The 13,959-nt window shown below is 36.7% G+C and overlaps 1 protein-coding gene across 3 annotated transcripts in view; it reads left to right on the top strand.

Annotated features, from left to right (window-relative positions):
• Nucleotides 1-13,959, top strand: part of Phtf2 (putative homeodomain transcription factor 2) — a 139,284-nt gene that overhangs the window by 85,938 nt on the left and 39,387 nt on the right. For all 3 annotated transcript variants that reach the window (XM_008830781.3, XM_029562366.1, XM_029562365.1), the window contains 4 exons: nucleotides 1,165-1,234; nucleotides 2,286-2,444; nucleotides 6,323-6,488; nucleotides 7,669-7,833. In XM_008830781.3, the coding sequence (XP_008829003.1) occupies nucleotides 1,165-1,234; nucleotides 2,286-2,444; nucleotides 6,323-6,488; nucleotides 7,669-7,833 (560 nt within the window). The remainder of the gene's footprint in view (nucleotides 1-1,164; nucleotides 1,235-2,285; nucleotides 2,445-6,322; nucleotides 6,489-7,668; nucleotides 7,834-13,959) is intronic.

The following is a 13,959-nucleotide window of genomic DNA, read 5'->3' on the forward strand; positions in this document are numbered from 1 at the left end:
GGGAGAACTTCAAACAGACAGAGTATATGAAGGGGTTCAGAGACTAATTGCATCTTGATAGAGTGTATATTTTTGGCCTAGATATCTCTGGTAACGCTGACCTTAACTGCTGCCCTCTTGAACAGTTTTAAGCTTTGGGGGTCATTGTTTCTTGGATTAGGACCAAAGAAAGGATTTACTGCACATTTTCTTGTTTAATTAAGTAAAAATCATCTAAACTCTTATGTCATCTCTCACCTCCTGAGGACTTCTGTTTAAGTTCTCCCCCCCTCTTTTTTTTTTCTTTTTTTTTTTTTGGTCTTTTTGAGACAGGGTCTCCCTGTAGCCCCAGCTGTCCTGGAACTCACTATGTAGACCAGGCTGGCCTTGAACTCAGGCATGCGCCACTACACCCGGCTAAGTTCTCCCAATTTTTAACATATTAGTCTTAAATAATAATGCAATTAATTTTCCCCCACTGTTTTTTCCCCTCCAACCCCACTCTCTACAGTGATAGCAGAAATGTAATATTAATTAATGTTCAGTAATTTCAATTTTACATGAATTCAATCTGTGAAAATGGCTTTCTCTGCCTTCTCTTCTGGCATCTAAGTTCTGAGATGACATTATGGTCTGGTTAGTGGTGTGCACAGAAACAGTTGGCAGTCTTGAGATGTGTATCATCTTCCTGAGGGTTCAGCTGTTATCACCTACATGCTAGCATCTGCTGAGAAGTTTGCATTCTTGTCTGGTCCTAAGCTCTGTGATCCACTGCTTTCTGCAGTAATACCTCCAGCATCACATCTTGAGTGCCTTTGGGACCACTGCACCCCAACTCATTACCAATCTAAGGTCAATGCAGTTAGCTGGACAATTTAGGCTGTATGCCCAATGTGCTTGGTGTATGACAATCTTTCTATTAGTTTATCATCAGTAATACACAGGCTTTGCATGCTATATGTATCCCTAAACATTCCTTTTAGAAAGTAATAAAATTTATTATAATGCTGTAATTGTGTTCTATTTGTAACATATTTCTTAATATATCTTTTTGTTTAATATATTACTTAAAGATTTTATTTTAAATTGAAATGTTCTGAAGTTGATTTTTGTGGGATTTTTTTTCTATTCTGTATTAAAATAAAATATATAGAGAGCTCCAGTGCTACTTTTAATATATTGCAGGGGTTAAGGAATAAACCAAAGAAAACAGCACATGTGAAACCAGACCTCATTGATGTTGATCTTGTAAGAGGTGAGTTTTAGATAAGTAAATGCCTAATACAAGTAAGCATTGATCTCAAAGAAACAATTAAAAAAAGTTCAGATGTGTACATTTGTAGAATAAAAGAAATACTATCCTACATGAGGACAGGAATAACATAAAGAAAAAAAATAGAAACATTGACTAGTTTTTCCTACTTTGAGATGTAATCCCAAGGAATAAATATGAGAGAATAACAGCTCATGTTTGCACAGCAAGCTATAAGGACTTCATATGAAATTTAAATTATAGATGGGCGTGGTGGCACATACTGTAATTCCAAATGCTTGGGAGGTAGAGTCAGAAGGATTGGGAGTTCAAGTCCATCGTTGATGACACAGTTCAAAGCCAGCCTGGCCTACATGAAATCACTGTCTCAGAAAAACAACAAAAATATTTATAATGTCAAAAATTGAAATAAAACTTGGCCTACATAAAATCACTATCTCAGAAAAACAACAAATATTTATAATATCAAAAATTGAAATAAAACTTTTAGAAAGTACTTTGTAATTTCTCTCGTATTTGGATGTGTGGTGTATGTGCATGTGCTTATGTGTGTTTGCATATGTGTGGTAGGGAGGCCAGAGACTGACCTTGTCTTCCTAAGTTGCTCTCTACTTTATTTACTGAGACAAGATGTCTCTGGCTTATCCTGGAACTTTCTGATTTGCTGGTGTAGCTAGCCAGTTTGCCCCCAACAACTCCGTCTTCACTTCTAAGACCACTGGGATTGCAGTCTGGCCAGCTGCTGCCTAGCTTTTATATGGGTGCTGGTCTGATTCTAGTCTGCAGCAAGGGTTTTGCTCACTGAGCCATTTCCCCAACCTTGTAAATTATAATTCCAAATGAATTGACATTTGAATGCTGTCTTATTTTTATGTAATGTTTGGAAGAAATTCTGATATTTCAGCTAATCTTTTTCAAGGTACCTGAGTTTGTATGGTAGCATGGAAGAGTGCTCTGGAAAATGAGTATTCCATACTTGTAGAATAGCAGAGAATAAATGGAATCTTCCATTATACTTTACTTTTTCTCCCAGGATCTGCATTTGCTAAGGCAAAGCCTGAAAGTCCTTGGACTTCTCTGACTAGAAAAGGAATTGTTCGAGTTGTATTTTTTCCCTTTTTCTTTCGGTGGTGGTTACAAGTAACGTCAAAAGTCATCTTTTCTTGGCTGCTTGTCCTTTATCTTCTTCAAGGTATGGAAATTAATTTTACTCTTAACTTTTAAGAATGTTATAATTATAGGGTTATTAAGGTTTTGTTCTAAACATGTACTCCCTGCTGCTGTTATGAAAATGAGCATGGATGTGTTAAGGAGGCATGAAACTACTTAGGTATTAAAAAGTTTGAGGGCTGGTGAGATGGCTTAGTGGGTAAAGGAGCTGCCACCAAGCCTGACAACTTTAGTTAGGTCCCTGGGGCTCACATGGCAGAGGAGGAACTTCAGAAAGTTGTCCTCTGACCTCCACATGTATTCTGTGCCATGCGTGTATACACTAACATATACACACTAAATAAATACATAAATAAATAAATATTTTATTTAGACAAAAACTTTTGTACCCACCACACATCCATATACACCAGCCTTGCCCCTTTTTTTGAAGACACAGACTTGCTGTAGCTTATGCTGGCATTGACATCAGGATCTTCCTGCTTGAGCCTCCTGAATGCTCAGAGTATAGCTGTGTGCCTTCATGTCTGGCAAATCTTTTTTTATATACCACCTATGCAACTCAATTTTTTCCTGACTAAAATGTGATTTATTTTTCTATGTCTTTTTCAACTGTGATCTAGGCTGTCTCATTTTATGTTACAACTTTGTATATTCCATACTCTTTGAAGTGCTTTCTCAGATTCTTTAATTTTCATAATAACCCAATGAAGTGGAAGTGCTATTGTTTCATGTAGCCTTATCGATACCGCACCTGAAAGACCTAAGGATCTAGGCTGTATAGTCGCCTGGTGTTCAAGTCTAAACATTCTGACTCCATGGCCCTGACTGTTACACTGCCTTTCAACATTCTAGTACAGTCATAGCAACAGCATTCAGTGTGATCCAATAGTTACACCTCAAGAGTGGAAGCTGCAGAAGAAACAGCTTGTGTTCCATTCTATTAACAAATCAATTAGTTTAGTTGATGCCCTTCCAGCATTTTTAATATTACTTTTTTAATTAATTAATTAATTTATTTATTTATTTATTTTGGTTTTTTTGAGACAGGGTCTCCCTTGTAGCTCCAGCTGTCCTGGAACTCACTATGTAGACCAGGCTGGCCTCGAACTCCCAAAGATCCGCCTGACTCTGCCTCCCGAGTGCTGGGATTAAAGGCGTGCACCACCACGCCCGGCAATATTACTTTTTTAATAAAAAAAAAATAATTTTAATCCTAAATGATTATTTACTTGTTTTATCAACAGATCTTATGTTGAGTGATCTTTTAAATAAATGAAAATATAGTAAAAATTAAAGGCATTCATTTAAAGTTGTTCCTTTTAAGGAAGAACATATACATCAAAGAAAAGAGGTAGGGTGGGGACAAACACACACACATTCTGAGGATTTTGTGATGGTGTGTGTTTGTTTTCCAGGTTTATGTTTCATTGCTGGAGACTGACCCCAGGTTCTTGCATATGCTGGGCAAGTGCCCTACTACTGAGTCACACCCAAGCCTCATTTTTTTTTCTCATTAAATATATATTGTATCAGGCAGGAGATATGCTTGTCAGTTAAGAGCACTTGCTGCTCTTCAGAGGACCCAAATTCGATTCCCAGCAACCAAATTGGGTAGCTCACAACAACCCATAACTCCAGTTCCAGGGGATTCTGATGCCTCTGTCTTCCTTGGGACCCTGCACTCATACCCATAACCAGATACACATATATACACATAACTTAAAATAAAATCTTTTAAAAAAGATATAGTATATGTTCATGGCAAAAATAAAATTGGAAAATCTAGGAACACCTAAAGCAGAAACAATCAAAGAAACCACCTTTTGTCTTGCTTTTAGGTTTACTTTCTCCAATTTTATATGGTTGAGAGTATATTTTATAGTTGATTGTATATTATTTTTGCTTAATATTATAAAATGTATCAGAATATTTATATGTAATTTTAAATTACTAGAAAAATACCTTCTGTCATTTTTGGGTGTAAAAACTCTTTGCTGTCTTTAGCTATTATAATTAATGCTGAAGTCAACCTTTGTTTATGAAGTTTTTCTTGTACTATTGATTACTTTCTTGTGATTGATATTAGAATGCATGAAATTAAATATTATAAACTTTCTAATTGTTTTAAGGAAGCTGATCCTTCTGTTGTTGAAATGAATTGGCTCTTTCTGGGTAGTAACCGAGGCAGCTCCTGGCAGTTTCCTGTGTTTCGTGTTTTCATGGGTCTTTGTGTTTGTGCTCTAAGGAGAATGGATTTTTTTTTTTTCCAAGTACCTGCATTAATCCCTATAGAAGATTTTGCTTGAAGCAGATGTGGTGACTTATGCCTGTAATCCTAGTGCTGAGAAGGCTGAAGCTTACCATTAGTTTTAGACCAGCCTGGGCTGCATAGTGAATTCCGGGCTAGCTTGGGTTACAGAATGAGACCCTGGCACTACAGTAACAACAAAAAGGATAAAAAGGATGGGGAGGGGAGGAAAAAAATTTCTTCACCCGTTTAAGTCGTATAAATACCTTTTTATTAACTCCTATGCCCAGAGTTTCTCATGTTGTGGCAAACTGAGATTGTATCTGTACATGAAGTGTGATAAATAGCCCTGTTCATTGATAGATAAAAGTAAAGGTTTTATGTCCAGAAAGTCTAAACTATGTAAGACAGGGAGAAGTAAGCTTTCCCCTTTATGTTGTAATGCTTAGCATTGATGACTGTTTGGTGATTTTCCTGGGGACTATGTCCAAGTAGATTTATGTTTATAATCTTAAATGGTAGAATACTTGCCTAGCACATGCCCAAAGCCCTGTGTTCAATCAGCATCACATAAACTAGGGATGATGATGAGGATGATGATGATGCACTGCTGATCCCACCACTCAGGAAATAGAAACAGCAGAATTAGAAGTTCAAGGTCACTCTTGTCTACTTGTGAATTCATGGCCAACCTGTGATAAATGAGTACCTGTGTCCCACAAAAAAGGTCTTAGCAAACTTTTTGTAGCCTTATTATATTGGACACTTACCAGAACACTTCATTATTTGTAAGACAACAGAATAAATAAATGTACTTGAAATTAGTGTGGCTCTTCCGATTATGATCTAACGAGAAATCAGTTTAGATTTGAAGTCATCCAGTTTTCTTTTTTATTTTATTTTTATGTATATGAGTCTATTGCCTGCATGTAATTGAGTGTACCTGTGTCATTCAGTGCCCGAGGCGATCATAACAGGGTGTGGGATTCCCTAGAACTAGAGTGACAGACAGTTGTTAGCTGCCAAGTGGGTGCTGGGAACCGAACCCAGGTCCTCTGCAAGAACAGCCAGTGCTCTTTAACTGCTGAACCATCTCTCCAGCCCCCAGATTTTTATTACATGTTTGAGTGTGTGTACTTTAGAGTTGAGTGGGTTTTTTTTTTTTTTTTTCTTGTTGTTGTTCCAAGAACACATTACCAAATACCATGGTTAGGCAGTAGCAAATAAAACAGTCTAAAGAGCTTATATCAAAAAACACTTTCTTTCTCTTTTCACAGGGCCTCCCTAGTCCCAGCCTGCCTGGAACTTGTTATGTAGACCAGGCTAGCCATCCTCAGGGCTGGGATTAAAGGCGCATGCCACCACGCCTGGCTTTCTTTTTCTTTTTCGAGGTGGGGTTTCACTATGTCTTGGCTGGCCTGGAACTCACTATGTAGACCAGGCTGGACTTGATCTCACAGAGCTCTGCCTTCAGAGTACTGGGATTGAAGGCATGTGCCACCATGCCTGGCATCATAGAGTAACATATTAAGTTCATTTTAGGTATAGAAAAAGATTCTAGTAAAAAGTAATACAGGAACAATTTTTTAAGTTTTATAAAAATGATTATCAACTCTGTAATGAAATATATTTTCTTTCCCTATTTGTAGTTGCTGCAATAGTATTATTCTGTTCCGCTCCTAGTCCACACAGCATACCTCTCACCGAAGTGATTGGACCAGTATGGCTGATGCTGCTTTTGGGGACTGTGCATTGCCAGATTGTTTCAACAAGAACACCCAAACCTCCTCTAAGCACAGGCGGTAAAAGAAGAAGGTACTGCCTATCAGAAATGATCTTTTTGTGGATGTCTGTAACCATCCAGAATTGTTCCTAACTGCTCTTACCTTCATAGAGTATAAATGTTATTTTAAAAAGTTGGAGCTGGAGAGATGGCTTAGCAGTTAAGAGCACCAACTGCTCTTGCAGAGGACCCAGGTTCAATTCCCAGCACCCACATGGCGGCTATGAACCGTCCTTAACTCCAGTTCCAGGGGAAACCGAAGCCCTTGTCTGACCTCTGCGGCATTGCACGAGGGAGGGTACACTCACATACATGCAGGCAATACACTCATACACATAAAATAAAAATAATAAATAAAATATTAAAAATGTTGCTCTTTCGTGTAAAACACTAAGCTCCAGAAACAATTACCAGATTTGTTTTCTATATTTATTTGCTTAAAGATCACTTCCATGCCGTATACCTTGAGCTTTTGTTGTTGTAGCTGTAATATTTTTTTTCTTTCTTGAAGTTCATTTCTGGTCACCTAATACCAATACAGGGAATTGATGCTAAGTCATATGACTCCGAAAAACCTTCTATTTCTAAGATTCCTTGGCAAAAATAAGAACCAAGAAAAATAGCTAATCTAGCTAGTCTGTTTATTAAGTGCTGTTCAAAGCCGTTAGTACTGCATACTGATAGTAAACGTAACAAGTCTCACTAACTCTTAAGCACAGTAGACCTCGGTTTTGCAGATGTTTTAGAGCAAACTCTCTTTTGAGTATTGTTACCAAGAGATTGTGATATTTATAATTTTGGGATATTGAGATTTAAGTCAATTTCATTTTTGAAAGATAATATCTATATTAGGTAAATAACTTTATCAATTAGGTTATAATTCTCTCCAATCTAAATTTTTCTTCATCTTCAGAGAAATAACATTCAAATAGGGAAGAGATGCTTTTATAAATATCTCTCCACTATGGCCCTTATAATACTGTGTCCATTGACCATCAGTGTAAGTATGAACAAGAACAATACCTTTGTATTTATAGAAATTGAGCTTGAATATGCACTGTAATATTTTTGTAATATTTTATCCATTAAATTTGAATTTTATTGTGTATTAAATAAAAAGTTCCTGTGTTTTATAAAATTTTGAATGTACTACTGAGAATGTGGTTGTTAAAACTTTAAAACTGAATAGACTCTTAATCTTTTCTGATGAAGGAAATTAAGAAAAGCGGCCCATTTGGAAGTACATAGGGAAGGAGATGGTTCCAGTACCACAGATAACACACAGGAGGGAGCAGTGCAGAGCCATGGTGCAGGCACCTCTTACAGTGTTGGTGCTATCTTCAGAGATCTCTGGCATGCTGCTTTCTTTTTATCAGGGTTTGTATTTATTCAGGGCTTTCTATAACATAGAGATTCAATATTCTTTTTCTGATATTTCTGCTTCTCATAATGAATATTAATGACTTTCAATTTTGCATTCTCATTACAGAATTTGTTTTACCAAATTTTAGTGCTCTAGGTTGAGGAGAAATAGCATACAGTGTATTTTGGGTTATGTGTAAATACATCTGCATAAGAGTGAGTATATACTAGCAAAGTATATTTAGTTAGGACTTCTTGATTTGGGTTTCTTTTAATTTTCCTAAGTATTATTTTCCTTCTGTTAATTAGTTCATTATCTTTATCCACATTATAGGTCAAATTTTGCTTTAATTCTTAATGTAAGTTATGTATTTTTTTCTTTTAAGTGTGCTTTAATTATCCAAATTAACTGAAATAATCATGTGATTTAGGTGAATAAAATACATGGTATAGTATAAAGTTCTTTTTTTTTAATATCATCAATGAAGATTTACCAAACAGGAAAAAATAATTATAACAGACTTCAAAAATAAAGGTAACTCAATATTATTATTACTTTGAACACTTAATTCAAAACAGTTCAGAGTTAATGTTACTAGTTTACATATGCATGTAATAAATTTGAAGCTAGTTAGAAAGCCATAATGGGAGTATCTGAAAGTGCTTAATTAGTACCTGAAGAAAAGGGATGCTGCAGTCACTGTGAATTCTGTCACCGGGCTAACTACTTCACTAATGTAATTGTTTCATCCGTTTGTATTTGTGCTCTTAGGATAAGGTTTATCATGAATTATAGTAATCAACTGAGAAAACAGATCTGGGCATATTTTCACTGATGAAAAATTTTAGTAACTATGTCCCAATTTTCAGTGGTTGGCTGTAAGGTGGCAGGTACTCCAATTGCCCATTGTTCCTTGAAAGGTGATTTGTTTGTGTTATTTGCTGAATTTTTTTTAACTCTTTTTAAAATTGAATTTTTGTGAATTTCGTACAATGTATTTTGATTTTGATTGGGTTTAGGTTCTCCTCCCTATATGTACCTCATTACTACCCCAACCAGTTTTATGTGCTCTTATATTTGTGCCTGTAGAGTCAAATCTGTGTTCCTAAATGCCCTTTGGTGTGGGTTTATCCACTCCTGTTTTGTTTTTAAACTTGGACTATATTCTCTTATCTCACTTTTTTTTTTTTTTTGGATCTTTTTTGTCATTTTAATTGAAGCACTGCTAATTCACTTTTTCTTAAACTCTCAAAAGCACCAAATTTTCTATCTAAAGTCAATTTGGGGGGTGGCGGTGGGGATGGGGACACCATCAGGAACTCCTCTTCAGAACAAAACAATGATGCTCATACCTCCAAATGTGCAAATTGAAGGTCTACTGAAACCAAAACTAAACCCCCCAAACAAACCCCACTCAAAGATAAAAAGTAACAAAAATCATATTGGGGGGGTGTCAGTGCATCTTGTGGTCTCTGTGCTGTCTAATTGTCCTTCAGCTGACTTTCAAAAAATTAACATCCTAGCTCACCAAAATACACATCTTTTACTCACTGGCTTTTTAAATTTAAAAATAATAATTTAAAAAAAAGAGGGCTGGAGAGATGGCTCAGTGGTTAAGAACACCCTCTTCTGACCTCTGCAGGCAGTGCATGACACAGATGCACTTACATACATGTAGGCAATACTCATACACATGAAATAAAATAATAAAATATTTTTTAAAAGAAAAGATTAAGTAGGAAGAGTTAGGTTTTGATTATGTATTTTTTCAATATTAGACCTGTTAGAATTCAGATAAATCTTGTTTTCTTTCATGTCCGTTAAGATTTGACTATCATAATATCTCTAAAAAGCAGACCAACAAATAGAATTATACTTCTGTTTTTTGAGTAGAGAACTTAATTATAGAAATAGATTTGGTGAGTTCATAACAGATAGCAGACTAAAGCCAGGCATGGTGGTATACACCTTTAATCCCAGCACCTGGGAGGCAGCAGCAGGCAGATCTCTGAGTTCAAGGGCAGCCTGGTCTACATAGCGAGTTCCAGGTCAGCTTGGGTTATAGGGAGACCCTGTCTCAAAAAGATAAAAAAAATACAAAATATAACAACAGATAACAGAATAAAACTGGATCACACGTTAGTTTATATGTTGATCTACTTTTAAGATTTCTGTCTAGGGCCTGCAGTGTTGCTCAGTGGTAGAACATGCCTAGCATAAGCAAGGGGTCCTGGGTTAGATATCTGCCACTGCAAGGCGGGTAGGTATGTGGAGATTTGTGCCTCTGTATTTATTGTTTATAATACTAAAGTGAAAGTTAAAGATTTAGTAGTACATTGATTTTCATCACAGAGTGGTGTATACCACGTAAGTTCAGTCCCACCAAAAATTTTGGGATAAGCATTAAAATTTTACTTTCGCTGACTGGTTAAATAGTTGAGCCATTTAAGCTATGAACTGGAATTCAGCTTTCGTCTACAAACAAGACTAGGAGAGGTTTACTTGTCAGTATATCTTAGAGTTTTAGGAATACCCATGGGCACAGCTAGATAACACATTAAGTTGCTAGAACACTGCATTTTACAATCGTAGATCACTGGTAGCGCAAATGGGTCCAATTGAACAGACTTCTTTTCATGTTTAATACATTTGAAATTTTATAAGCAAGTTCTTTAAAAGTTGTGTTAAGTTTTTGGCCCAAGTTTTCTATATGGAAAATATAATAACAATGATTTATTTCAGTGTAGAATATATTTAATTCAATTAAAGGTATTAAACTAATGTATTTCTAAGTGTCTTTTCTACCTGAGGAGCTTTGACATGGGACTGCTTCATTGTGAATGTCAATCATGATACTCTGTAGAAAATTGTACACAGGTTCTGCCATCTAGAAATTGAAAGGGGTAGGCATTTATAAAACTAAGCCTTGGCTATAACAATAAGATTATACATTGGTTCCCTGCACATATTTTTTTTTTTGAAAATGGAACTCAGAAAATAACAGTTTTCTTAATAAAAATAAACATTTAATAAGTACCTGTCATAGATGAGGCAGTATGCTACATACTGTGAATAAAACACTGAAACTGATGGACTAGGAGAAATGAATCACAGTTCTACTCTACTAAAACACAATGTAAATGTGGACAGAATATCCTGTGGAAGGAGAGTCAGGGAGACATCCCTCATATTGCAGGTAGCTCTTGAAAGTGAGTTTAAACAAGGATTGGCTACTGTCATAGTCTTACAAGAAGGATAGTTCTTGGAAAATGGATAAGGTCATTTCTTTAAATCCTCCCAAGAATCAACAAATGGGACCGCTTGAAATTAAAACATTTTCTTCCAGCAAAAGAAACTATAATCCCTGCTACCTACCTGTACCTCAGACAGAGGGCTGATAGTTAGAGTATATGAAGAACTACAAACCAAAGACATAAGATTGCCAATCAGTAAATGGCTAATAAATGGACAGATAGTTTCAAAAGAAGAAAAATGGCCAATAATTTTTAAATTTAAGCTCAACATCTTTAGCCACCAGAGAAATGAAAATTAAAACCACTTTGAGATTCCATCTCACCCTTGTCAGAATGACTGTTATCAAGAAAATAAATGACAATAAATGAATGCTTATAAAGTTGTGGAGAGAGAGGATCTTTTATTCTCTGCTGATAAGAGTGTAAAGTAGTGCGGCTACTATGGAAATCAGGATAGAATCTCCTCAAAAATTAAAAATAGACCTATGGTATGACCCAGCTACATGGGTCCTGGGTATGTACTCAAAGGATTCTGTGTCCTATCACAAAGATATGTACGTGTACATCCATATTTATTGTTGCACTGTTCACAGTAGTAGGAATGGAGCTAGCCTAGATGTCTATCTAGGGATAGAAGAATGGATAGTGAAAATGTGGCACATATACATCATGGAATTTTTATTCAATTCTTATGCAAAAATGAATTATGAAATCTAGAAGAAAATGAATGTCTCTAGAAAGGATTGTGCTGAGTGAGATGATCCAGTGTCAGAGATAAAAATCTCCCGTTCTCTCTACCTTGTGGATTCCAACTTTTAAAGATGTATGCATGTAAAAAAGGGGTTGTAAGAGTGGGTAGAGACTATGAAAAATGAATACCACCAGGGGACGGAAGGTATTGCAAAGGGCAGGGGAGGGCAAAGGTCACACAGGGCATGGGACATGATAGTTACCTTTTTCCTGCAGCTTTCACTTTCTTGGTTAAATGACTTTTGATTTTATTTGAATTATTATGACGGTTTCCACATGGTGCTTTTTCCAACTCCATCATTCCTTCTTACATTTATTAGTTGGCATTTTGCTTCAAGGTGATGCTTTCCCTTACTTGTTTCAATTTCTATTTTATTTTTTATCTAGTGACATATTTCGGTGATTTGTTTGACTTTTTGAGTTCTTTACTTTCTAACACACGAAATGTTCCAGGTTCAGCTTGTACTTCTTCTGTTCTAGCCCTGGAACCACCCATTTCTTCAAGGAGAATGGAACTCAGAAAACAAAATCTGGGTTCAAGCTGCTGTTGGGGTGCTGGCACAGTGGCTAGAGAGTTTTGTGTATGTTATTCAACTTTGAGCCTATCTAGATAAAGTATTCATATTATGTATGTAAAATAGGTACAGTTCTGTACCTGTTTACATATGTAAATGTGCTAGCCATGAATTTTCAGTGATAGCTCCAATTAAGCTCTGATACCAATAGTACATTCTATTTTTCAGATTTTTGTATCTTTTTAATCAATGAAAACCCTGAAGAACATTATTTTCAGTGTTTGCTTATGCCATGAATCATCTGTGTGTAGCCTGCCTCCTAATCCTACCAGGCTGCATAGAGCATTCTGTCCTTACATTGTCCTCAGATGGACTACCACTGATTGTTGCTAGCTTCCCCTGCTGTACTATTTCAGTCTTTCAAGAGCCAGACTGTCTGTTTGTATTTTTAGCTCTGAGGGCTCTGCTTAAATTTAGTATTTTCTTCTTGCCATTATAGCTAGTTTTGTGACTTAATATGCTGTTGGTTAATAAGAAACATCTAGCTTGGTGACTTACTGTTCATGTGTCCTCAGAGTGTCAGAAGGATTCTGAGAAAAAAACAGCTCAAAGACTAGAAGGAAGCAGAGATCAGGAGGGGAAGTAGCTGGAAGGAATCATACAGAGTGTCGCTAGTGCTCTTCCTTACTTTGGCATAGTCTTTGCCCTGTACTGCTAAGGAAAGAATGCATTCTTCTTAGACAAAATACTTTGAAAGATCTTTTCACTCAGGTCTTACGAGAGCTCTACTTCACTCTGCATTTTCCCAAATTTCTGCCAGTTTCTTCCTTGACTGCTGGCGTCCAAGCCTTTGTTTTCAGTTGCCTTCTGCTCTTAGGATTTTCTGTCTTCTCGTGCAAGTTTCTCTGGATTTTCTGTCTGATTAATGTACCTACTAGCATTTCTAGTCCTCCTTTACTTCACGTATCCTCCTTTTCCTTCTCAGTCCAGTCATGAGCCTTCATAAATGCCTTTCCATCATACTACTCTTGAGTTTCTTTGAATTCCAAGATATCAAGGACCTTTACCCCCCCCCCCCACCATCCACATGTTGCACAATGTTCAGAGGAGAAGTAAAGGAAACAGTTAATAATGAATGTTCTTCCCCAGGCAAAGAAGGTCACAAGGTACCTTTGTGCCCTTTGCTTTCTGTTTTCACCCAATCTCCTTTCCATTATAATCTCCTCTTTCTATTTCTCTGCCACTCTGATTGTCTTTATTTTGAGTCCCGTTGTTCTCACGGTTTCCCCATGTCTCTGGGGAAAGAGTTAAGAGACTGGGCTTCTGAGTCTTGCAGTTCTGTGAATGTGTTCTGAATAACTGTAGAGCACTGGAGCTCTACAGAATCTCTGCAGGAAGGAGAGGGGCTATGGTGGTTTGAATGAAAATGTCCCCCATAGGCTCCAAGTGTTTGGACATTTTGTCCCCAATGATGGCACTGTTTTAAGAGGTTTTAGGTGTGGCTGTCCTGGAGGAAGCATGTCACTGGGGGTGGGCTTACAGAGTTCTTAAGCCTTGCCAGATCTCCAGTCGCCCTCTTGCTTCCTGTTCCTAAGTGATGATGTGAGAGCTTAGCTTCCGC

Source organism: Nannospalax galili, unplaced genomic scaffold, assembly GCF_000622305.1.
Source record: "Nannospalax galili isolate Female #2095 unplaced genomic scaffold, S.galili_v1.0 scaffold312, whole genome shotgun sequence".
In the NCBI taxonomy this organism is placed as follows: Eukaryota; Metazoa; Chordata; class Mammalia; order Rodentia; family Spalacidae; genus Nannospalax; species Nannospalax galili.